The sequence below is a fragment of the Rhododendron vialii genome, chromosome 3a, assembly GCF_030253575.1.
Source record: "Rhododendron vialii isolate Sample 1 chromosome 3a, ASM3025357v1".
In the NCBI taxonomy this organism is placed as follows: domain Eukaryota; kingdom Viridiplantae; phylum Streptophyta; class Magnoliopsida; order Ericales; family Ericaceae; genus Rhododendron; species Rhododendron vialii.
In genome coordinates, this window is record NC_080559.1 from 2,511,154 (window position 1) to 2,537,449 (window position 26,296).

The 26,296-nt window shown below is 37.2% G+C and overlaps 1 protein-coding gene and 1 non-coding gene across 5 annotated transcripts; both read left to right on the top strand.

Moving 5' to 3' along the window:
- Nucleotides 1-314: 314 nt before the first annotated feature.
- LOC131319023 (insulin-degrading enzyme-like 1, peroxisomal) lies at nucleotides 315-25,583 on the top strand. Of its 4 annotated transcripts, XM_058349116.1 has the most exons (26): nucleotides 315-643; nucleotides 2,249-2,324; nucleotides 5,374-5,441; nucleotides 6,515-6,606; nucleotides 6,699-6,772; nucleotides 6,908-6,951; nucleotides 9,451-9,502; nucleotides 10,376-10,498; nucleotides 10,582-10,694; nucleotides 11,880-12,042; nucleotides 13,243-13,335; nucleotides 13,469-13,554; nucleotides 14,710-14,796; nucleotides 17,023-17,126; nucleotides 19,172-19,274; nucleotides 19,405-19,500; nucleotides 19,835-20,024; nucleotides 20,270-20,331; nucleotides 21,116-21,220; nucleotides 21,841-22,042; nucleotides 22,138-22,346; nucleotides 23,431-23,555; nucleotides 23,626-23,677; nucleotides 23,765-23,851; nucleotides 24,737-24,859; nucleotides 25,137-25,583. In XM_058349116.1, exons 1-26 carry the CDS (start codon nucleotides 512-514, stop codon nucleotides 25,410-25,412), a joined length of 2,937 nt encoding a protein of 978 aa, XP_058205099.1. In that variant the 5' UTR covers nucleotides 315-511; the 3' UTR covers nucleotides 25,413-25,583. The 4 variants fall into 4 exon arrangements, with proteins under 4 accessions (XP_058205099.1, XP_058205103.1, XP_058205101.1 ...); XM_058349118.1 differs by lacking the exon at nucleotides 2,249-2,324 and having other exon boundaries at nucleotides 503-643; XM_058349117.1 differs by lacking the exons at nucleotides 315-643; nucleotides 2,249-2,324 and adding an exon at nucleotides 3,935-4,176.
- Nucleotides 15,832-15,939, top strand: LOC131321462 (small nucleolar RNA snoR100). Its single transcript, XR_009198507.1, has one exon. It is a non-coding gene; the product is annotated as a small nucleolar RNA snoR100 (small nucleolar RNA).
- Nucleotides 25,584-26,296: the final 713 nt, after the last annotated feature.

The window sequence follows — 26,296 nt, forward strand, 5'->3', positions numbered from 1 at the left end:
CTCCATCTCATTTTCATTATTCATTTTTGAATTGCATAGCATTTTTAAATTATTTATATCTTTTAATCTATAATGATTTTCATAATTTTGAAAACTTTGTATTATAGAAATAATTGAGATCTATCAAATAAGATTTATATTGCATATTTTTTAAAATCTATACTAAAAAATATAAGCAAAATACATAAAAGAGATAAACAGAATAATAGAAATGAAAATGAGAAGGAAAGAATAGTAAACAATTTGGATCATAAAGAATGCGCCTAGATGGGCCCATTACAAAACTAGGGCCATGTTATTCTCATACCCGGAGAGGAGCCTCACAAAATAAAAAGACTAATGTGCGCAATGAGCAGCCGTCGATGAATATTCTGCGTTGGATATAGACCTGTAGTCGTCTCTCTCTCTCTCTCTCTCTCTCTCTCTCTCTCACACACACACACACACACCCCGAGTTAGATTTCTCCTTCTAAAAACCCAGCAGTGGAAGACGAATCTTTGAGAGAAACAAATGGGAGATTTGGGAAAAGAAGAGGCGGCGGTGGAAATAGTGAAGGCTCGTACAGACAAGCGAGAATACAGGAGGATTGTCCTGAAAAACTCGCTCGAAGTCTTGCTCATTAGCGATCCCGAAACCGATAAGGTCAGTAAAAAAAACAATCTTGTTCACTGCACTCTTTCCATTTAAATTTTCCCAAACCTGTGATCCATTCGTTTATTCTGGTCGAGTACTGTTAAGGCCGGGGGACCGGAATAAAGGAATCGATCACAAGCATAGGCTTTGTTTGCTTAGTAGAGTTGAATTTGAGAAAAGGGTTGGATTGTCTCCCGTGCTTATTTTGAACTGGACCGAATATTGATGTTATCGTCGGTCCATCTCGACAATTACAGGTTCAAAATTTTTTATAGTTTTCTGTTTTCTTAGCCGTAGGAGACCAATCTTATGGCTAAGATACTATCAACGAATCTAAATCATTTATTGTCTAGATGAACTATCGAGAATTTGTAGTGTCCGGTGCAGTCCTAATCCAGAACTACAGAGAATCCAATTCGTTTGAGAAATATCCATTGTGTAGGGCTGCAATGGGGATGATCATCCGTTTAAGAACAGAAAAAAGAACTACTCGTAGTTTTTTTTATCAGAGATCATGGACTAATTGATTGATTATTTTTTAAAGAAAACAAAATAGACATGGACTAAATGATTGATTATTTTTTCCAAAAATAAAAAATAGACATGGGCAGTCCTAATCCAGAGCTGCAGAGAATCCAATTCGTTTGAGAAATATCCATTGTGTAGGGCTGCATTGGGGATGATCATCCGTTTAAGAACAGAAAAAGAACTAGTTTTTGATCAGAGATCATGGACTAATTGATTGATTATTTTTTAAAGAAAACAAAATAGACATGGACTAAATGATTGATTATTTTTTCAAAAAATAAAAAATTGACATGGGCTAGGGTTGCAAATGAATTGAGCAGCTCGCGAGTTTGACTCGTTTACTTCGTTAAGTAAACGAGTCAAGCTCGAGCTTGAGTTTTTGGCTTGTATAGTAAACAAGCCGAGTGGAGCTCGGTTATTTGACAAAAGCTCAGCTCGTTAAAGGAGACTCGGCTCGATTAAATAGGTTTGTTCAGTAAATGACTAAACTCGGTTCATTATGGCTAGAGCTGAGCTCGAGCTCAAATTTTTGGCTCGTTTAGTAAATAAGCTGAGTTTGAGCTCGACAAAGTTCGGCTGGCTCATTTGCAGCCCAGGGCCATCCTCAACAGTATATAGGTCGTTCAGTTTAGACAAAATTGATTCATTCATAAACTATTTATTTCTAATTTAAATTGTATTGATTTTTAGCTGCACTAGGAATTAGCAGCAGTGAGAGCCAATTTTGAGTATGGCCTTCAATAATTTAGCACTGTTCATATGATGCTGGAAGTGACTTAAAATGTGGAAAACTATTCAGTACTTGTAGTTATAAGTCCGTTGAAATGTTCTATAAAATGTGAAAACTATTTAGGCCTCGTTCCGCTAGGTTCTTATTTTTCAAGTATTTATTTTTCGATTTATGAAATAAGTCATTCTCTCACAACTCATTACTTTTAATTCAATAAATAAGTACAACTACATTACTTATTTCTCTTAGCGGGAACGGGGCCTTAGCTAATGCTAGTTTAACTACCACTCAAATCTCTCCAATAAAATATTTTCTTTGGGCTTAAAAAATTTCTCAATCCGCGTGTACTATTACAGTGTGCTGCTTCAATGAATGTCCGAGTTGGTTCCTTCAGCGAACCTGATGGTCTTGAAGGCCTAGCCCATTTTCTAGGTAACAAATCTTTGACTTTGCTAAATCATAGTAAAATCCTTTTCCATCCTATATTTGTTTGTCATATATTCAGTTTTTCACTTTTCCATCCTACATGTCTTCTTAGAAAATTTGACTACATTTCGATTATTACTATGTGTTTCTTATTCCGTACTTTTGGAACTGATTTTAATCATTTATCAGAGTTGACTTTTGAAAATAGGGACACTTATTCAAATGTTTCAAATGTAAAGAAGGAGAGTCGTGAAAACTAGCTTATTGGTAGATCAATCGGCCACAATAACCACGAGCTGCTACGATGTTATAAGTTTCTTCCCATTGACCAAATCTATGAACCATCATTCACAATGCATTCTCAAGTTTGCCAGAATTTAATTAGCAATCGTGTTTCATTTTATATTTCCTAGCCCGGTCCAATAAAGTTTTATTTTTCAAGTCTGTCCAACTAATCCATTTATAGTTTTCATAACATAATACGTCACACATAAATTAATTATTGGCTGACTGGTGATTAGGTTGTGTGTTGGCCATTTGAAAAATCAACTACCTTTTTCTATGCCATATGCTCCGCTTTTTGTTTTAAAAAGAAGAATCCTTGAGAGAGTTATAGAAGACCAAAAAAATATATGTTTTTTTGGGTTAAAAAAAAAAATATATGTGTTTGTATATGCTTTAACAAAAAAAAGTTTTATGGGCATATATAACATGAGATTGTCCTGTTTCTTGTTGTGCTTTAAACATGTTATTTACAGCACCAACCAATCACAGTCGTCCAAAAGTATTCTGAACGGTCCAAATTTTAATGAATTTTTCCGGAGAAAAGTTTAATTCTTCTCCGGAAAAGTTTTATTAATATCTGGACCGTTCAGAACACTTTTGAACGATCACGATTGAGTGTTGTACACTGTTGTTCACAGCACAGCCGAAAACAAGTTTTTCTCATATAATGATAGTTATAATATATGTATGTAGCAGTATCTTTTTTCTTATTAGTAATATTTTTCAATAGCATAAACATATAATTTAGGAATATTCTCAAATCTATCTTTCTTCACAACAGTTTAAGGATCCCCATTCCCCCCCTCCCCCTTCCTTTTTGCAGCACCAAGCATGTGTTTGGCATCACTTAGGCTCCGTTTCAAAAATCTTCTTAAAAAATAAACAGCTTATTTTATATTTTTAAACTCAAAAATAATGTAATTAAAAAATAATTTTTTAATTTTTTTTTGCACTTTTTAAAATATCTCAATAAAATTTATCAAACAAGATCCATATTGCTAAAAAAATTATTTGCGTAAACACATAATTTTTAAACTTGAAATTATCTTCTTAAAAAATAAGAACTTATTTGTGTTTCTGAAATGGGGCCTTAAGCAAGCATTTGGGGCTTAATATTATTTTTATTTAATTTCTTAATTTTGAAATTAAATTCTTGTTTTCCTTATACACTGAAAACAATTCAATACAAACAAGAAACAAGATGAAATTTTGTTTTATTTATCTTCTCTGAATTCTTTCATTTTCTTCTTCTTTTTTTCCTTCATTTAAATTATTTTCATAAACGAAAATAATACTAAAGCCGTAAAAAGAAGCCAAAAAGTGAATCTAAACGAACGAACGAACGCCGTCGCCGGTAACCTAAACGAACGCCGGCCCGTCTCCACGTCCCCTGTCTCTGTTCGTCGCCGTGAAACTGGCCTTCGTTCTCTCTCTCTCTCTCTCTCTCTCTCTCTCTCTCTCTGGTGACCGCGGTAGCGAGAGCTGCGAGACAGACTCCCCTCGAATGGCTTGCTATCATCACCGTCTAATCTCGCTCTACATGTCTCGGCCACTGCTGACTTGTATTTACCCAGTAAACCCTCAACTTTCTCGTTCTCTACCGTTTCAATTGCTTCCTCTCTTTTTCTTTATTATGTTTTACAATTTCATGTTGCGAGAACTATTCGGGTTTTATCAAGCGGAAGGGAAATCATGGGTTTCACTTCATTGTTTCGTTTGCTTCTTGAATCCCTTCGTGATCCGTTATTCGGAAACACCATACAGCTGATCATGTGAAAACCCAGCATGCTAGTCTAATTTGATATAAATCACAGTTTGACAATCGCATTTGAATGTATTAGTAATCACACGTAATGTTATCACATCGACACACTTACAGCCGCCTATTTTTTAGAGTGTGTTAAGCATCCAACTCAAAATCAATGACTGGGACGATTGCTAAGGCTCATGTATCGGACGTTATAATTGAAATGTACGACGGGGGAGTCGGGGACAAAGACTCGTTTGTGAAGAGGTAGATAAAGGATTATTAACGTAAAAATCACAATTAAATGTGGTTTACTCAAGGCACAAATAAAGGGGGTAATCAATCAAGAGAATTTTGTTCAGAATCCTCTGAAAGCCTAGATCTGATTCTCATCATGTTAAAGCATCAATTCCAAAACCAATTGATAACAAGTTGAGAGGTAGCCATGCTCTGTGTTTGGTTTCGAGTGGTGGGATTGGGGACAAGCTTTGAAACTCATGGTTTGGTGTGACCGTAGATTTGTACACGAAGAGATGAAAAAAGGACCCATAACATAAAATCACAACAAGATAAGGTGCATTAAAGTCACTAACAAATGGGTAATCCATAAAGCCTCAAAAGAGTTCTTCTGCGAAAGTCTCCGGAAGCCTAGCTCTAATACTATGTTAAACATTCAACTTAAAATCAATTAATAATGATTGAAGATGCCTTACATGCTCATCACTAGTTTTGGAGGTGATAATTACCATGTCCCACATCACTAGGGACAAGCTCTGAAACTCCAATGAGTGTGTAATGCTCGACCTGCACTTGTTACGATAAATCTTTGACTGACTACTAAAGAAAGATGTTATTTGCTTCAGACTCACACACATACACACACATTTTTCTTAACATTTAAAGCATTATAATGGGAATTCGCGATTGGTGGTGCCTAAACCGCCTATCTTATAGAAAAGAAAAAAAAAAACAGTTTTTCTGTTTATACTTTTGCCATCTTAATTCAGTATGCCATTTCTGCAGAACACATGCTATTTTATGCGAGTGAGAAATATCCGGATGAAGATAGTTACTCAAAGTACATTTCAGAGGTAAAGCTTTTCATTGTGTTCAGAGATAGCTGATTCTTCCTTTTGATTTTGTTATTTATCGATGATCTAGTTTTATGGATCCATTCTTGAAATTCGTCTTTGTTTGTCTCTTGTGGAATACTTCAATATTGAAAGAAGTACCAAGAACTCTTAATACGGAATATGTGTTTACTAATTTGAGGGGAATTTTCTACTTCGCTTGTTTTAGAAGATTCAATGAGTTGGTGTATATTCCCTCTTTGTCAAAGATTTTATGATTCTTAAGTGCCTAGAGTTACAATTCGTAGGATTCTATGTAATGTGAGATAACCAAATAGATGAAATTCTAGTTAATGTGGAAATTAGAAGCTTCAGTGCAAATAAATGTGAAGCAAAGCCTACCCTACCCTGTATGATATACTTGTGCAGTGACAAGCATGGAAGAGCGATTTAAAGTGTCTATTCATGATCAATTTTATACCATTTGCTGATATACAATAAGATGGCTTGAGTATCTAAGCGGAATGTTTTGAAGCCTCGGAAACATTGAAAGTTACCTTGTAGGAATAATCAGCTTCTTTCTGAGTATGAGAACAACATTCAAACTTTGATTGCTGCATTCTATACGTGATACCATATTTTGCAACTGTAGCGTAAGCCGAATAGCTTACGTTAGGGTTAATATTGTTTTCTTGTAATTAGATATTGGGGAAACTGATTAAATTTTTCTTGAGGTCTTTGGTGATGCATTTTATGATCAAATCTGGCGAGTGATGGTTAATATTGTTTTGTTTTTACCTTAACCGGCTTTCGAAATGTTGGGCACAATTTTTGTAACTTATTTTGTTGAGGTAGTCAGTTGGAAACTTTGCAAAGGGACATTAGGTTTGGCTTCCAACATCATTATGCCTTTCTTTTCTTTTCCTTTTTGTGTTTTGGTAAGTAAGTATTTTAATTTCATATGAAATTCAGTCGTAGGCTGGGAATTAGGATCACACCACAGACCCTTACCTGGATTTTTAATTACTGTTATTTCCTGGGATAATGACTACGTCGTCTTTTTTGTTGCATGATTTTCTTTTCATGATCCTTAGCATGGAGGTTACACCAATGCCTTCACATCTAATGAGAATACCAACTATAATTTTGATGTCAACGCCGAGAATTTTGAAGAGGCATTGGACAGGTAAATGCTGTTTTGCTTTCTTCAGCTTTTAACTCCCTGTTCATGTCCTCTTAACGTCAGGGGGGCAGGTTGATATCTAACATATGGTTCAGATTTGCGCAGTTCTTTATAAAACCATCGATGTCACCAGATGCTACCATGAGGGAAATAAGAGCTGTTAATTCTGGTAAACTTCCGTTTGAGTATCTTCCCGTCTTTATTTCTTGGCAGATTGTTATAACCTCTCTCTCTCCCTCTCTCTCTCTCTCTCTCTCTCTCTCTCTCTCTCTCTCTCTCTCTCTCTCTCTCTCTCTCTCTCCAGAGAATCAGAAGAATTTATTATCTGATACTTGGAGAATGGACCAGGTATAAGTATTTTCAACACCATATTTCCCTGCTAAGATTACTTTGGGATTTTTAGTAGTGTATGTTATGGTTTGTACTTTGTAGCAGGTTTTTATTAAGTTGCATTTGTTAATAACTGCTAAAGCACATCCTTTTAATATCCCAAAAGTTTTGCATTTTATTATCTGAAATGCAAGCACTGTTGATGTTACACGTAATGTGAGAGAAGTGGAGTGGTACCAGCAGTTGAAAATTTATAGTGAGCCTTTACCTTTTCGCATCTCATTGCTTTTGTACCCTGCAATGCGGGACTTTGCTTTTCCTTCTCCCTCAACACCAACCATGCGCAGGCCAGGGATAAGCATCCTACCCATCACCTGGTTCTCGTGCTCTAATATGTTTTACGATCTTGGTTAGAACTCTTCTCCAAAATTAAAGTTACATCATCTACTATGTTTTGTATACAAACGCGACCAAGGAAAGACATGTCCATCATTGGCGGGGGAAGTGATTGTTCATGGTCTATGGGGTGCTAAAATGTCGGAGACGAGTTTTGGTAACCATTTTATGTGCCAAATCAATAAAGGATACACTTTGCACGTACACATTCAGAATCCTATTTTGATTTTTATAGCAACTCAACAAACAAAGTAACATACACGGCCGTCAAACCATATGTTCATGTTGAGTTATAGCTGTTAGAAACTTAGATCATTTACTTCTTAAAAGGCAGAGAATATTCTCCTAATAAATCCACCCCTCCCTCCTCAATTCTAAGGCAATGTATCCTAATTTAAATGTTGGTTTTTTTATGTAAAAAAATAGGAAAATATCTTAAAATAGTAATTGACGCTATGTGTTGATTACATTTGTCGGGCGGAGTAGTCAGGTAGAGCGGGTAGTTTACTTAAATTGAGGCTGTTATGTTTCAACATGCCTTAAGGCATGGGTATCCACTTGTAATCTTACAAGCGGTAATTACCTAATAAAGTAGGCAGTACTTCGTAAAAGCTTATTCATATGCAGGGCTGGCCCTGACTTTTCAAGAGCCTTAAGCTAAAATTAAAGATGGGGCCCTTTTATGAATGTTTATGAACAATAAATATAGGTATATAAAATTTTCTTTGGGGCAATTATAAGGGGTGTGAAGTGAAGTCCCATATCGCCTGGGTACTGATGTAATATCAAGTATATAAGCGTAAGGGCACCTTTACTTTAATAGCTAGCTTTTGGGGTTGAGTTCTACCCAAGATTGTAACATGGTATCGGAGCTTGGTACCAAAGTTGGATAGGGTGTGTGTCTCTAGCCTGCACGCGACAGGTGACAAGTGAGCACATTGCGTGTGAGGAAGGGGGTGAAGCAAAGTCCCATATCGCTTGGGCAACAAAGTAATATGAAGCATATAAGCTTGAGGGCACCCTCACTTCAATACCTAGCTTTTGAGGCTAAGTTCTACTCATGACCGTGTAACAAGGAGTACTAAAATAGGCAGGCCCCCCAAAATTTGTAAATTTTGGGGGGCCTAAAGCGGCCGCCCCTTAGACTTTAGCTTAGGGGCAGCTTTGCTTATATGCCAATTCATGATTTTAAGCTGAGCAAATAACATAGAAAACCAGTTCAATCCAACTTCTTGTGGTTATGGAATAAAATTTTTAAAGCAAGTTTCCATTTGAGTTCAAAATCAACAAGGGGAAAATTCATTTGACGTCTCACCATTAAAGTAGCAATCATTACATCCTCTGTCACACCAGCGCAATCGTGACAGCTTTCTAAAATTCAGTCAAACCTTTACACTGATTACAGTACTTCTACGAATCTACGTTAATGGCTTGATTTATTGCTTGGAGTTGTGAAGGGCTAACCTCTTAAAGATTTAGACATAAAATTTGCTTCTCTTAACATGATCCTTACGAGGAGGTGTTTATGCTTTCTACAAAGTTAGTCACACCTCCCTCTAGGGACTTGACCCATGAACCACAAGCTGTTGCCTAGTGGAACAAGTAACCTGCCCCAAGGTCATAGTATATGACAAATATTGCAAAAATAGATCTCCACTTAATTTAACCCAAGAATAGAGTGGGACTTGAATAGACTACGAACCAATTGTGGCAACAATGACAAAAAATGAAAGGCCACATCTTTATAATGATGACTCAGTTGTGAGGATGACAAATGGTAGCTTGCATGAACATCTTAGGAAGGTCACGATACACAAAGTCCTTGAATTAACCGGAGTCCTCACTTCTCATCTAGCTTAATTGAAGAAGGTTGATTGCTTCAACTTACATCACAACGAATGAAGGAACATAATGTTGACATGCATTAGTAGTATATATAAATCAAAACTAGAATGGAGCTCAATAAAAAGTTGAATAAACTTCAGTTGCATGTGTTGGGATAGCACTTAATATCTCTTCCCATTTCACTGGTAATATTGTTTCCTTCTGCTGCCAATCTGAGCACCTAGCAATTTTTTGTGGCAAACACATCTAACTGTTCAAACTTATTTTTATTTGCAGCTTCAAAAACATCTAAGCTCGAAAGACCATCCATATCATAGGTTTAGTACGGGTAACTTGTTTAAACTTTTATTATTTTGAGGTTATGCATTACTTCTATTTACAACCATGGGCCCTAAAATTAAATTTGTTGGGTAATAGCTCAATGGTGTGGAATGAAGGACAATCAAAGATCAACATGAAAGAACTACGAACGGGGAAAAAAGAATCTTCAAGGAATAGATATTTGTCTCAAGTAGTAGTTATAATGCTCAAAAGATGAGTCTCAATAAACTTGTTAAGTACCAAAAAGAAGCAATTTATGGTCAATCGTGCTGTAGATTCTATCATTTTATGTAGATTCTATCATTATACAAAATGAACCATTTTCAAGATTTAACAACCTTTCTTAGCTTCAAACCCATCTGTCAAAAAACACACAGACGTGCAGAACAGAGTGCAAACTTGGGTAAAAAAATGTATGGTGATACAACTAGCTCTCACGACACTTGTAATGTCCTAAACTTTGTGGATATTGCAAAGATGTGCAACAAACTGTCCTATTTAAAGCTAACCTCGCGATCACCTGCCCGAAGGAACTATAGGGTGTGGAAGCTAATCCTACCATTTGATTTCCACATACATGTCCTTACTTGATTGCTAAGCTTGCATTAAAGCCATCTTCATCATATCAAGAAGCTTATAACCATCATATCCGTCTCGCAACCACTTGCCTGTCGTATGGATATTGTTTTCTCTGAATATTCCCGAAACAGTTTTGGTTTGGAGTCTTTGTAGAGTCAACATTTTAGTGTGGTTTTATTCTTTATATAGTTCTATGCTTAGTTTTCAACAGACTTTTGTGGACCAAAATAGGTTTCTATTGTACTCCCAGTTTAGACCCTATGTCCGTCCTACTAGGATACAGAGGTTGTTTCATTTGCAGGGAACTTGGATAGTTTGGATGTTTGGCCGAAAGAAAGAGGTGTGGATACAAGACTTGAACTTCTCAGCTTCTATGAAGAGCATTACTCAGCAAATATCATGCATCTGGTTGTTTATGCCAAAGGTAAACTATAAATTCTGACATTAGGGTGATGACCTTGTGACTATTCCTTATCCATATGGTTTCTTTGACATGGACTTGTACAGAGAACCTTGATAAAATTGAAAGCCTGGTGGAGAACATATTTCAGGAAATTCCAAATAAGGAGCGAAGTTCTTGGCATTGTACTGGTCAGCCTTGCACATCAGAACACCTTCAGGTACTCATGCGTATCCCGAAGTCATATTTTAAGGACTTCACATCATATGGAAAAAAGGTTGACGGTGTAAGTGGAATGTTTTCTTCAGCTTAAGTTGTGGGTTTAGTGAAGGTAAACAAGGGAGATCAACTAAAAGAATGAATTATCATTTTGTTTCCTCAAACTTGCATAACTAATTTTATCTGGAAAAAAAAATTCTTTTTTCCTATATATTACTGTTCTATAGGGTGATAAATTCTAAGGCAACCTGCTATGAAAATTTATAAAAAATTGTCATTACCCAGTCCTCGTACGGTCGTACCCATTAATCCTGGGAACCAAGCTAGATTAATACAAGTTGGTAGTATTATTTTTGGAGTTGAACCTTATTGTCAAAATCCTTCAGCAGTTCCAAAGACTGAGCACAGCTTGGAAGACTGTTTTCAAAATTGCAACAACAAAAGTAAATTAAAACAGTTGCATGATTGGAAATTTATTGGATAAGTTTCCAGCATTACAATTAGCCTCAGTTTTTGGCTTCACCAAAACCATTTCCCTTTTCATACGACAATGAAAATTAAACTAAGTATCTCTGAATGCTCAAAGTTAATCCTGCACCAGTACTGATTCAAGGGCGCAATTATAGAAGTCAATGTATCTAATTCCAAATTTCCAAAGTATTTGGTTTTGCTAAATCAATAGTAACATTTTATTTTCTTGTCATTTATGCATGACTTTTGGATTTGAATTAGTGGATTTACTGAAATCAGATGACAGTAATAGATGTCTTGCCTGACAAAAATTTGTGGATCCGGCACTGTGTAATATGCAAGTTCCATGTACTGAGGCATGTGTAAGACGAGAATCAAAATTTCATTTCGGTAAGCTAGGAAACGGAAGCATCTCAGAAACAAAATGAATATGACAAAAGACAATATCATGTTTCTATTTTTCCATGTGTTTCCGTGCGTTCTGGCAGTCCACCGTTGTTGCATTTTTATTTCCTGTTTCCTAGTTTCAGCTGTTTTGATGGAAACGAAATGAAATTTCGTTCTTGTTATGAATTCACTCAGACTTGATTCATTCCCTTGAGGGATTTCTCTTGAGCCTTGATTTGTGTGGTGCAGCAAAACGTTGTTTTTGCTGGATTTTATTCTGTGGTGGTGATTGTCTTTTGCACTGTTTGTGTTGCATTTCTTTTTTCAGATTCTCGTGAAAGCTATCCCAATAAAGCAAGGGCACGAATTGAGAGTTGTATGGCCTGCAACGCCAGACATTCAGCATTATAAGGAAGGGGCAAGCTGCTATCTTAGTCACTTGATTGGCCATGAAGGAAATGGATCTCTGTTTTGCAGCTTGAAGAAAATGGGTGGGTTCTTAGCATAGCCGCTACCATCTTAGAACATGCTTCACTGAGGAAATCCTGCTTGCTTGGAACTTGGTGCATGTTGTAGATATATCTCACCTTGAGCAAATGACTTTTTTGACACATCTCGAATAATCATTTTTATATCCAAATTATAAGGATGTGCTTCTTAGAATGCCATATGCAAAAGATGTTTTGCTGAGTCATTGTGTAATGTTGGCGTAGAGTGCAGCCATGAGTCTATATAAGCATGTTACTTTTTTGGGAACGTGTTCAGGAGAGATGATGATTCTGGCCACAACATTGCAAAGCTCCCAAGGGAAATTAAGAGAAGTTTCTAAATACATAATGCGTGGTGATTTTAGGTTGTGAGCTAGAGAAATAAAGAACAAAAAAAATACTCTTTCCGTATCTTGATATATCAAAAAAAAAAATTGTAGACACATTTGGACCCATGACTCCTATCAACTAAGGCCTTCTAGAACAACAGATCATTGTTGTCTGCATGTTTAGTTAATAGAATTGTAGAATGCATTTTTTTGAGTTTGCATTTAAGAAGGAAAAGTAAAGTAATGAAAGTATTTTATGTGTATGGATTGATGGTGGGATCTACCTGGGAAATGAAAGAAAGAAATTTAGCTTCTTCACTTTGTTCTCTTTTCCTTTGACTTTTCCTCTCCCCCGAAAGTCCATAAAGCTGACATAGGGCTGAAAACTATTTAAAAAGCCAAATGTTGAGAAAATACGCTACATGGCAGTATGGCACAGGCTGAGAAGAACGAGAAAAGATAACTGTGACGAGTGTACAGTTTACAAAACTCTTGAAATGTGTGGAGGGACATGTTTTAGGGGGTTGGATCCATTCTTTTGTTTCCTCTGTTTTTTTTTTTTCGTGTTTTATTTCTTGATTGCACAAGGATGATGCCCCTTTGGACGATCTCATAACTTGTCTTTGTTGCTGACAAAGGATGTAGTGGAACCAACTTCAAATAGTTTACTATGTGTTTTAACAGTGAACGTGACGATAAAAAAAAACAAAAACAAAAATATGCTTGCAGTCTTGCACTGGACAAGATTTGATGCCTTTCTTCACTATGTCTTGGGAGAACTAGTGTCCCTCCCTGGGGCCAGTCCCCTTCTTATCCTTTGTTTTTCCATTCCAGAATGACATCTCATTGTTGGTTACTTTTAATGATTTTGCAGGTTGGGCTACCTATCTATATGCCGGCGAAACTGAATGGACTAATGACTTCTCCTTCTTTAGTGTAATCATTGATCTGACAGACGCTGGCCACGGTTAGCATTCCTTTCTTTCGTTGTACTTGTTTGCTTGGTCATGGTTTGTTTTATTTATGTGTGAGCTATTATGCGTTTGATTTTATGGCATTGAACCTTTCTACCTGATTGTGATCGCTTAACTGAGTGACAGAGCATATGGAAGATGTTGTGGGGATGCTTTTCAAATATATTGACCTCTTACAAAAGTGTGGCATTTGCGAATGGATATTCAATGAGGTATAGATTTGCCTGCACACTTTCATCTCTCTCTCTCTCTCTCACACACACACACACTCATTCACCAAACTATTTGTCTACCAGTATTTGTTTGAGTCTTCTTTACAATGCCAAAACAAATTATATTTCTGGGCTATCAAACTCTGTATATTGCATTTTCTGCTTTTCATGGAGCTCACTTGTTCTTGCCATCACTTTGGTTAGACTTAAGTTATGCTGTGTAATGTCTGCCCTTCTCCGCCTGGAGAGGAGGGCATTGATGCCCTAAGATTGTTGGTTTGTGAAAGTAGTGACCATTTTGCTTACGTCAGACATTGGGCTTCTAGCACAGATTCCTATATTCTCTGTTAATTGGTATGTGCTGGACCATGCTTAAAAGTATCTTCTCATATGTTTGCACACATTAATCTCTGGTCTGATGGTTATGTAAATGGCTTGCTACTTTTAAACTGCAACCACACTAGTGTGTTTGGTTCCGTATGTATGGTCTATTAAGAATAGTGCTTGATATCCAAAGATGTTTTTGAGCAGCTGCTCCTTTGTTCTTACTCTATGCTTCTGCACCTTAGCCAATTTTCCTGTTTTTTGAGAATATCAGCTTCTGCACAGACTTGCTGGCTAGCTGAGCCCATGATTTGGAAGCTATAAAATTAATCTTCTCTCTCTGTGATTGATTTCCAGTTGCATCTTTAGAGCTAATATTGTTGGCAATGTCGCTCTGAGGTGTTAGCAGCTGATTTATTTCCCACTTTCCCATCAATATAGGAACAAATATATTAAAGAGCCAGAGAAATACTGTATGGCTCGTCAACTGCTTTAATCTTGTCCAAAATAACTAGAAGGAAAGGCTTGTGTGACGTAGATTGGTTAGATGTTCGGATAAACAAAAGGAGTTAAGAGTAGTTACAAAATGTACTAGCATATATTTCTCTAGAATCTTGGACCAGTAATGGCTGGTGTGATTTGTTTACTATTATTTTCTTTTGGAACCCTCATTGTCGTTTGAATAAATTTTCCTTCTCACAATGTATTATAAAGTGCATTTACTATTTTTTTTGAGTAAGTTGCTTTGTGTATCATGTAGCAAGTTCCTTTCATTTAGTCATTTTGGTAGTTTCTCCCGGATTCTGAAGACAAATATTATTCTTAATGAAGCTTTCAGCCATATCTGAGACAAGGTTCCACTATCGGGATAAAGTACATCCAGTTGATTATGTGATTAATATTGCTTCAAATATGCAGGTAATTTCTGTAAGCATTTGCTGTTATTTTACAGAAGTAAGTTCTGTTCAATTTATTGGTTAACAACATTTGGTTCATCATTTAGCAATTTGAATATGGTCCTTTTTCGTCTAGTTTTCTTTCTATTTAGTTGGTCACTCAACTTAAGGCACAGGTAAATCCTTGTATATCTATTCTTACCTTTTATGCGCTTGTTTTCTTGCTGGCCCAAGTTTGGGAAGATCTCAACCCAAAAGCTAGATATTGATGTCTCTCACCATTTCGGTTTACTACATTTGGGCTGAAAGGAATGCTCGTTGGCATAGCAACCCAACTAGGGATGCTATTCAGCTGTCTAATTATTGGTTAACAACATTTGGTTCATCATTGAGCAATTTGAATATGGACCTTTTTCATCTAGTTTTCTTTCTATTTAGCTGGTTACTCAACTTAAGGCACAGGTAAATCCTTGTTAGAGGTGAGCACGGGGCGGGGCGGGGCAGGGTGGGTTCGGCCCCAACCCGGCACCCAACCCGACCATCTTGGGTAGGAAAGTTTCGGTCTGCAACCGAACAGCATAGCTGGTACAAACCGTCCGGGAAACCGATTCTGTACTTTGGGTCGGGTTGGACTAGGACTGGAGTAATCACAGAACCAGTTACCATCATCACTCAAAACTCACAAAAAAACAAAAAAATTACAAGAGAGAGTGTGACAGAAAGCGAGAGAGAGAGAGAGAGAGAGAGAGAGATCCATTCCGATTCAAAGTATAAGTATGAGATTACCGATTCCGCAATATGGAGATGGTGGAGTAGTGGACGCCGGACTGTGTGCGAGAGAAAGAGAGCGGGACAGAGAGCGACTGAGCGAGAGAGAGATGGTGGACGCGACGGTGGTGCAGCGGAGGGTTACCGTGGAACTGGAGGTGAGGGATTGTGCAGTGAGTTGGCGACATCATCTTTCAGATCTGGAGTATGGGTTTTGAACAGAGTGTATTGGTATTCCCCTTTTATACCTAGGGCATAATACATTGTGCATACCGATGCTCCGGACTATCAATGAAGGAAGTACGGTAATGTGCACATAAATTGAATTGGGTCTCTAGGTCTGCCCTCTTTGATGCCATTCGGCTTTAATTTGGGGGCATGGTTCCGCAGCAAAACAGGTATAGGGGGCCACTGTTTCAGTGGTATTTTGAGAGCAGCCATTTTGTGCATATTGCCAAAGGTTAGGTCTGTCTTCAATTCTCCCCTGCCTATACCCCCAATGATTGGGGACTACATGGGTTTTGTTGTTGTTGTATACCTAGGGCATAATACGCATATATATGGTCGGGTCGGACCCGGCGGGCACAACACATACAAACCCAAACCCTGAACCGAAAGCAGATTTTTCAAAGGAAATCAACCCGTACCCGACCGAAGTACCTTGCTCAGACCCGTCCGAAACGCTTCAGGTTGGGTCGGACCCATGGGTTACCGGGTAATCTGCTCACCCCTAATCCTTGTATATCTATTCTTACCTTTTATGTGAGTGTTTTCTTGCTGTCCCAAGTTTGGGAAGAACTCAACCCAAAAGCTAGCTATTGACATGAGGGCTAGACTGACCAACACTAGGGAATCTGAAAGGGAATGACATTTTTATCTAAGAAAGTGAATCAAGAAATGTATAGAAGAACTTATTCTACTGTTGCACTGGCAGTGCCTCAGTTACAGAAATCCAATTGAACACGAATGCTCCAGAGCTTGTAATGATTTGTCATCTAATCAAGTCTCTGTTAGTTGTATGAGGAATCACAATATAAGTCTGTAGACTCTACCCGTTTTGAAGAACAAGGTTCAAGTGGGTATTAAATATATTTAAGGTGGAGACTGTAAGCCATTCCCAGGGCAAATGACAGCTTACCTGTCTTTCTTTCTCAGTTTATATACTCATGAAAAGCCTTTGTGGCTGAAGGGGAGGATTCTTGCAAAATGATTGCTTCCTTTGGTTTTCTCCCATGACAGTTGATATGTTTAATTGCATAATGAATTGGAGTGGCCATTTTTCTTTCAAGAGTTAAAGGAGAGGACGGGCCTTCTGTGTAATTTTTTACATCTATGGAGACAGTCATACAATGAACTAGAAGAACGAGTTTGATCTGTAGTTATATTTCTTGAACGTGAATCAGGGATGCAACCTAATGAACGTTTCTATCCGTTACTTGTTTCTCACTTCTTTAAACAATTATCTCAAATTTTTCTTCAGTTTTATCCTCCCAATGATTGGCTGGTGGGGTCATCCTTGCCTTCTAAGTTCAATCCAGGCCGCATCCAACTTTTACTGGATGAGCTTAACCCAAACAATATCAGGTGAGATCATTGCTGCTCAGAAAAGTAATTAATTGTTGATATGAGATATGAGACATTATGCAAACTCCTATTATGAATTCACTTCTTTCCTAATTATAATCTCTTTTGTAATGGATTATTTTTCTGCTGCGGTAGAGCAAACTAGCTGACTGGACTCGCCAATTTCATTGGCACACTATTTGCTGTAATTATGTACTACCATGAGATAACAAACATTAGGTTTTCATTTAGTAATGGAGCTTGCTCCATGTTCCCATTATTCAGTGCTATATCCTAATAGATGTCTATAATGATGCCAACTTTATACTTTCAGCCTAAGCAGGTTATTTTCCATGGTAAGCATAAGAAATGCATATGAGTCGTTAGAAACCAAAAAAAAAGGGTAATAAGCATGGCTTGATGATGGAGATGTGAAACATGCTTCTTGCTTAGAGCAACTCAGTAGAAACTAGAAACATAAGAGAATAGTCCTACTTCTGTGATATACATAATTTGGCATAGGAAAGTCTAGATTTGCGCATTTTCGTCTGATCAAAAAAAAAAAAGTCTAGATTTGCAACAACAACAAAAAAAAGACTTGCTTTTGAAAAGCAAATTTCCTTTTTCAATGTCTTTCTTGCTGCCCTCTTCACTCTTTGCATATTACAGTGGTGATTACACCTTTTCGTTCTGTCCCAAACAGTTATTTGGCTAACCATTTTGATGATTCACTTTTTGTCCAAACTATGAAATGTTGTAATTTCCAAAGATTGTCGTTGAATTGAGACACAAATGTAATGTGTTCCATTTTAATAAATGCTGCGGACTGTTCTCATTTTAATTTTTGAATATTATTCCCTGAAACAACAACAAAGTTAGATTTGTTTATTCGGATCTACATTCTAAGTTTTCGCCTCAATTCTCGAAACAGTAGACCTTAGATAACAATAAGTAACAGTAATGTGTCTAGTGAAATTGTGCATATACACGGTTTTTTTTTTTTTACATCTTTTGTATATTGTTGCATGACGTACAAGTAGTTAAATTTTTTATAACTACTTGCATCTGACAGAATAAACGATGTCAATCTACGGAGCTTAATAAATAGCATGTGTTTCACTTAACCTAAAAATAAAAAGCATGCATGTCAAGGAAAACTTAAGGCAGTATTCAATTTCTTTAGTGTTGTAAGTTGTAAAACATTTTAGCTACATCACAGTTTCTCTTTTCCGTTTAGTTTCCAATTCCGTTGAATGGTGTTCTTGCGATCCATGAATATACTTCAACGTCAAAGTGAGTAGTGAGCACTGCTAGATCTGATTCAACTTTAAGTTGCTTGCATCCGCTGGTAGTGTAGGCTTGACAGGTATTGCCTTTTTGTAGTATCTGTAGATTCGCCTGATTCATCATTTGCCTTCGGTTATATAAGAACACAAAGTCAGTCATGAGTCAACCGGGATGGATATGCAAATAAGTCTTTGATAAAGGGAGGAACCAATCCTAGAATTCCAACCCCAAAAAAGTTGCCATGACCTTGAACAAGGGTCAAATCATAAAACTCATTTTTGAGGTTCAGGTTCAGGATGTTGCTCCATTTCCTTTCTTTGCCTACTTGAAGTATAATGCACTTTAGCTTTTTATACCTTTAGGGATAACCTGTCCCCAGTCTGACAATGTTTAGAAAACTATCGAATAGATCCTGACTATTCACACTGACTGTAGATCCTTTATCCCTTGGTGAAAATGTGCAGTCATAGCTGCAGACAATAGACCTGTTCAAGCATGTCAGAAATTTATTCTTGCAGACATTAGACATATACGGTCATTTCTTAGATTTTTTTTTTCGGGCCTTTTTGGAAAGCTGTCATTTCAAACCCCTCTTGGTGATCATGACTTAGTGTTCTATTTTTGGTGACCTTCCATTTCTAACAGCTATGTTTGGTCATGACTTAGAGTCTTACATTTGAGCCCTATCATTACTAACACAGGATCTAGCGGCAAATATCTAGTTGTGCTTGAATGGAAGCCCTCAATTCATTTTTAATCCTTCTAATCAATTTCCACAGGATATTTTGGTCATCGATGAAATTTGAAGGACATGCTAAGATGATTGAGCCATGGTATGGAACTGCATATTGTGCGGAGAAAATCACAGAGTCCATGGTTCAGGTTTCTTTCATACGTTAATCTTTTAATGTGGAACTCTTTGTTTTATCAAGGGTAGTTTTGGGTAAATTGAATAGTTTTCAGTGAAAAATTATGATATCATGATGTATCTTGATTAGTTCCCGTGATGCAGCAATGGATGGAGAGAGCTCCTAATGTACACTTGCATCTACCAGCACCCAATGTGTTCATTCCCACTGATTTATCTCTAAAGAGTGTTGCAAAAAAGGTACAGCTTGTACTAAATCATACAATATGCAAGCTCTTGGGGCTGGTTTGTTTGACTGGACCAATAGTAGTTAAGGGATATACAATTCCATAGGATATGTAAACCCCTCTTACTAATTGGTGATCTAAATGTATAATACCCCATGATATTGGATGTCTCTTGTTTTTTTGGGATTTCATATCTGATCCATATTTAATCGTGACCACAAAAGTTTCAACCATGTGTATGTTATGTCGTTCCCTTGGATTTATTGGCCAATGAAATTTCTTGAATCCAGCCAAACAAACAAGCTCTTAATATCTGATTCCTCTAACTTGATTTATTTTCCATATAGGCCGAATCTCCTGTTCTTCTAAGGAACTCATCCTTTTCAAGATTATGGTACAAGCCTGATACATTATTCTCCACGCCCAAGGCATACGTTATAATAGATCTCCATTGTCCATATTCCAGACACTCCCCTGAAGCAGAAGTTCTTACTTACATCTTTACACATTTGCTGGTCGATTATTTAAATGAATATGGTAAGCTGCTGGATATGGAGATAGAAATGTAATTTATTCTTCTGTGACAGTTACAAAGACATGGAAATTGTTTGTCACCTCGGTGGCTTCATTATCTTGTGCTATAGCTTGTTGTACACAGTTTGATGGTGTCTTAAACACTTGGACCTCTCTATAGTGGAATTTTTCTTCAGTACTTCACTTCTATTTTGTTTCTTATTGAAACTAACTTTTCTGAAAGGATCATATACATTGCAATCTTTCAGCCTATGATGCTCAGATTGCTGGTCTTGGTTATAGCATCCACGTCACTAGGAGTGGGTTTCAGGTATTTTTTGTTTTGGTCTCGTATCGGTTTCTATTATGTACCAGAGCCACTTGGCTGGGCTACTACGTAAATAGTTATTTGGGTAAATAAATAATTCACGCAAGATACCTAAACTGGTGCCTATATAGAGTCATAGTCATAGACATCAGTTGCATTTGTCTTTGTTTCCACTTCTGATTCTCCTAATAGGTTCCATATATTCAGTCTGGGCTCCACTGACTAATGCAAGAAGCAAGCACATATAAATAAAAGTTTTTTTTTTTTTGATCCGCCATATAAATAAAAGATGGTTAGGGATTTTTGTAGTCGGATATATATGCAGTATATTCATCCCATGTCAATAAACAGGAAAACCTTGGGTTATATGAGTAGGTTTTCATCCCTTCATAAAGTGACATGTTTTACCATCAGGATTCAGGGCATAACCAGAAGTGGTCAATATAGCGATGGTTCGGAATGAGGACATTGCAGGATGTCTTTTCGTTTTGGTACTTAGGACTTAATGGAATTCTTGGTTTTTGAGGTGTTAGTTCGTCTTCTTCTGGATTTATGTGCAATTTTTTAGTTGGCTTCTTGAAAAAACTTCTTGACTTTATTAAAAGGCGGGTTGATATTAAAAAAAGGGGACCTTTTGAGAAGAAAATACAGATTTTTGCTGTGGACTTTACTCCAGTTAGGATCACAAACCAAACTGTTAGGTGACTGCGAGCATGTGCATGTGTTGTAGAGAAAGATGCAACTGTTCTTATATTCACGCATTGATTGCTTTTTCTTTCTTTTTCAGGTATCTGTGGGTGGATATAATCACAAATTGAGGATCTTACTGGAAACAATAATTGAGAAGGTTGTGAAATTTGAAGTAAAGCCTGACAGGTTTTATGTGATCAAGGTAATTGTGAATTGGTCTGTTGCACACCAGGTTCAATATCGCCATCTACAAATCAGTTGTGTTAGTATATTTTCTTCTTGCATTCCGTCAAACGTTGCAATTAAACGGTGGTAAATAAAGGTATATTGTGGTTGTTCACGATGTTGGTAGTGATGGAATGATTCACAAATAAAAAACCAAAATATTGATTGTTAGGTTTTTGATGGTTTGTTCTTCTGCTACCTTACTCTCCATTACCCTTTACAGATAGGTATCCACTCACTTCATACTGTCATGTTTATAGCCAAAAGGATGCAGTATAATCTATTCAACTTCCCTATAGATTATACACGTATTGAAGATGATATAATTTTCTACACTAAAGCTGTTGGCTTCATGATTGGATCAAGTTTGTTTCATTTGATGCTCTATGTAGTTGTAGTACTTCTGTTGATACCTATGTGTGTATTTATGCAAAGGTGTCTGTGGGTGGGTGGGTGTGTGTTTATGCTTGTAATGTCTCCATCGCTCTGCTTGAATCAAGACTGATGTATAAGACTGCTTTAGTAGTCCCATAGGTGCTGTTTCTATTCATGGCTGACTGATTGATATGCCCTACACATCTTTTTGGCATATAATAGGAAACGATCACAAAAGAATATCAGAATATCAAGTTCCAACAGCCTCATGACCAGGCTGGGTCCTACTGCTCCTTAATACTGCATGATCATTCATGGCCTTGGACTGATGAGCTTGAAGCTCTTTCACATCTTGAACCTGATAATCTAGCTAAATTCGCACCTCTGATGCTATCAAGGGCTTTTTTACAGTGCTACATAGCAGGTTCTTATGCTGCACTGTACTTTTTGAGATCAGCCAATGTTTGTCAACATTTTACTTTCTGTAGTTCATTTACTTTTTCTGGTTTTTTTTTCTAGGCAATATTGGACCTACTGAAGCGGAGTCAGTGATTCAGAAAATTGAAGATATCATTTTTAATGGTCCCCATTCTATATCCAAATATTTACTCCCTTCTCAGCATTTGACAAATAGAGTGGCTAAGCTTGCAGGCAGCACCAATTTCTTCTATCCCGTGGAGGGCCTGAATCCAAGCAATGAGAATTCTGCCCTCATCCACTATATCCAGGTACTGTATTTGTGAAAAACCAATAAATAAGGAGACGAGAAAACGAGGAAACTAGTGTTGTTGAATTATTTTGCTTTAGTTGTTGGGGTTTTGTGTGGCTTGATCCCTGGCATACCTTGCACACATCAGGTAACTGTATTTACAAAATACTCCAAGTGAAATCAAACCAAACTCAGTGCTTTGTTAAAATGAGTTGGGATGGGCCACATGTATTTATTATTTTTTATGAGAATGCACAAAAGCTTTTCATTGAAACGATATCAGCCAAAAGATCTCAGACAGATGTAGTCTTGTGGATTTGTAAACTGGACTAAGAAGGGGACAAGTTGGAGGGTTAGGGTTAGTGTATAGGACATTTTTCCTCATCTTCTTTTTGTTTATGATCTATTTTAGTAATTTTCACCGTGCCTTCACCTAATGTGCCTCCGTTTTGTAGCTCATTGATGGAGTTATGTGGAGGGGGGTGGGCGTGGTGTGACCCCCAATTTCAAACATATATTTCTTTACACTAATGTAATTCGATTAAGCACTTACCAATATCCGAACAACGGGATATTTTATACCAATTATGCAAAGATCACAATGTCAAAGCCGAACAGTTCGGACAATAATATTTCAATGGCTGTCATTTGAATACCACATTAGAGTCAGACGAAGTCCTTATTCTTTTCAAGAAAAAACAAAGCCAAGGACAAAGACAAGTTATATGACTTTACACTTAACTTTCCTCTGCAACCTTGTACACACAACATGAAACAACACAGATTGGACTCCCATCCAACAGCGCCACTCTCAAATCCAAATCCTAGCTCTGCCACAGGTTTTGCTTTATTAACTTGAACCTCAATCAAGCAAGAAAAGGGGAGGGATGGGGTTAATTTGTCAAGGCAACAAGCTGAATGTTTTTGGAACTTGCTTGGCCGTTACACTACCTTGTATGGAACTCAACAATTAGTTCTTGATTCTTTTCATTCTCTCAAAAATGGAGCTTCATTGAATATTGTTTTACTGGTACAGTTAACCCTTGGATAGGCTATCTTTAGTTACAAGTTCTAACAGACTGGTCATCTTGTTAATTATTCAGGTTCATCAGGATGATTTTGTGTTGAATGTTAAACTTCGGCTTTTTTGTCTCATTGGAAAACAAGCTGCTTTTCACCAACTTAGAACAGTTGAGCAACTTGGCTATGTTACTTCAATGTCGAGGAGGTCTGTATTTGATTATAGTTTTCTTCCTCTCCTCAATTACAATGTACTTATTCTTTTTTCTCAAACTTAGGAATGACTTTGGTATCCACGGAGTGCAGTTTTGTATTCAGTCCACTGTAAAGGTATAAAGAAATGAATCCTTCTTTTTTTATTCCCCCTCCCCCAATGCTTCACCTCATTCTGTAAATGCTAACTGTTGAGGTTGACAGGATCCTATTCATCTCTACATGAGAGTCGAATCATTCCTTGAGAAGTTCGAAAACCAACTTTGTGAGCTGTCAGATGATGAATTCAAGGTGAGACATTAATCATTAGTGCTACTAACTTCTCCATGGTGAATTGATACTGCTGAACACCCTTGATATTTAAGCATTTAATCATTGCTAGCTTCAGTTGGAAAAGAACTCTGCTTGATTAATGCTAATTGCATTTCTAGCCCTCTGAATGTTGAATTTCCTCATTTTCTAAATCCACAATTGAACATTGAAGTTCTATACATACCACGTGTTTGAGTCTCTATGGAATTGCCATGAGAATGCCAGATCTCTATTGCAGGTTCGTGTGGTAAGTTAACTAAGCTTTAGCAGTGTGAGAGTTTGTTTTGCTGACCTTAAAGTGTGACTTGCATATTAGTTTTCTTGGGGTTCAATAATACCATTTGAGTAGTAAAATTTTCGTGATAGCATGACAAGTGGGAATAGCAAAACTTATTTCAAAACCATGGAATCTAACTTTTCGAAGACCCTTTTGCAACCTTTTGCCTTCCACCTATCCTCTCTTTTTCAGTAATTGGGCTTGACCTTGAACCTAGAAGCTGCAAGCCAAGCTTCGTTTCAGAAATCTGGTACATAGTTGCACAACTCGTGGTTATGCTTGTGCATTTGCCAAAAAAGTTTCTAGTTTCTTGGACTCTCCAATACATGCACCAACCTTTTTTACTCTTATTGAAGTACTATGGGTGAACCTGCCTTGCTTTCAACTGCAAAGTATGGTACCTAGTGGCTTTTCCTCTCCCATTTCTGCTATGGAACAGAAGCATTTCTTTGGCTTCTCCACTTGCTAGTTTGGCTAATATAAAATGTACTTCAACTGATTTTAATTAACGTATGGATGTACAATTTTCTGCACATGAAAGTTTGAGTATTTTTACTCAAGTTATTGCTCCACTGGTTATTGTACAGAGCCGCGTGAACGCACTGATTGATATGAAGCTTGAGAAGTATAAGAATTTGTGGGAAGAATCTTGCTTCTACTGGCATGAAATTTCCAACGGAACCCTCAAGTTTGATAGGACTGAACGTGAGGTATCAAATTTACTGCATTTTTCAACAACTAACAGATACAAGTCATGTCAATTTCTCTTTCCATTTTAAAATGTTTTCACATTAGGGTGGTGGAAATTTCAACATGAAATTGGAGAAGGGAAGGCAGGAAAAAATTGGAAATAGGCATAAATTAATGGAAAAGGAAAAATCAAAAAACCTTCTTATTAAGGCTTGTCATTTGCACTTCTAGAAAAGAAAATAGCTGACCAGCTGGACTCTCTCTCTCTCTCTCTCTCTCTCTCTCTCAATGAAACAGGTTGGAGCTCTAAAGCAGCTGACCCATCAGGAACTGATAGATTTCTTCAACGAATACATCAAAGTCGGTGCTCCCACAAAGAAGACGCTAAGCGTGCAAGTATATGGGAGCTTACATACGTCTGAGTATAAATCACAAAAATCTGATCCTATTCCGCCTAACTCTGTTCGAATAGAAGATATTTTCAGTTTCAGAAACTCCCAGTCTATGTATGGCTCATTTCAAGGAGGCTGTGGTCGTATGAAACTGCAAGAGTTGTTCCCCGGTAACTGCTAGTGCAGAAAACAGAAGACTGTAGATGGTGTTTCTGTATCTATACGGAAAGGAAACGATGCCTGGTCATTTTTTCCGTTGTATTGCTGGGAACTTTTGTATTCCAAAATTCTATCATGACGCCTGAACAATATGATTGTTTTCAAGTGAAGAATACTGCTTGTTCTGAAGCCATGATTCTTGTTTGCATGTTTTTTTAGTATGCCAAGTTCGTCATCCTGCCTGTGTAGGTAGCTAAAGCAACAATAAGCTAAAGTTTTGTTTTTGTTTTTGGTCAATATTGTGTACATCAGTGAGGGGTTAGCAGGAGAATTAGTTAGTTAATCCACAGGGAATTCAAAAGTTGTCCATAGCCATGACCCCCAAACGTCTCTGACGACACTCGAACCCGCCTCCCTTGTGAGAGGACCAATCGATTAGAGATAACCGCTTGGCTACAAGTCCTTTGGTCCAATAAGCTAAAGTTGAATGATGGAAAATCAGTTCATTTTGAGTTATGTAATATACAAGGGGAATTGATTTTGTCACTCTCCTTTTTGTTAATGACACTCCCCTTTGTGTTTTTATTAGATGATTTGTTTTGTGAAAGAAATTAGATGATTTGTTTTGTGAGAGAAGGAGAATGATATTGACAAAAAGGAGAGTGGCAAAATCACTCCCCTATACAAGTGTCCAAACCAGTGAACATAAGATGAAATATCTATCTACCAAGTACACATGTGAAAACAGTAACAAAAGAAACAAACGACACGCGGCTAGAGTTGTAATAGTATTTATGTTATTCACATGTTACAATAATCTTTGCCAATAATTGAAAATCCGATAAGTAGTAGTTAAATTTTGCAAAACTCACGTGCTAGTAGTTCTTATGTTGGGCTAATTGATGC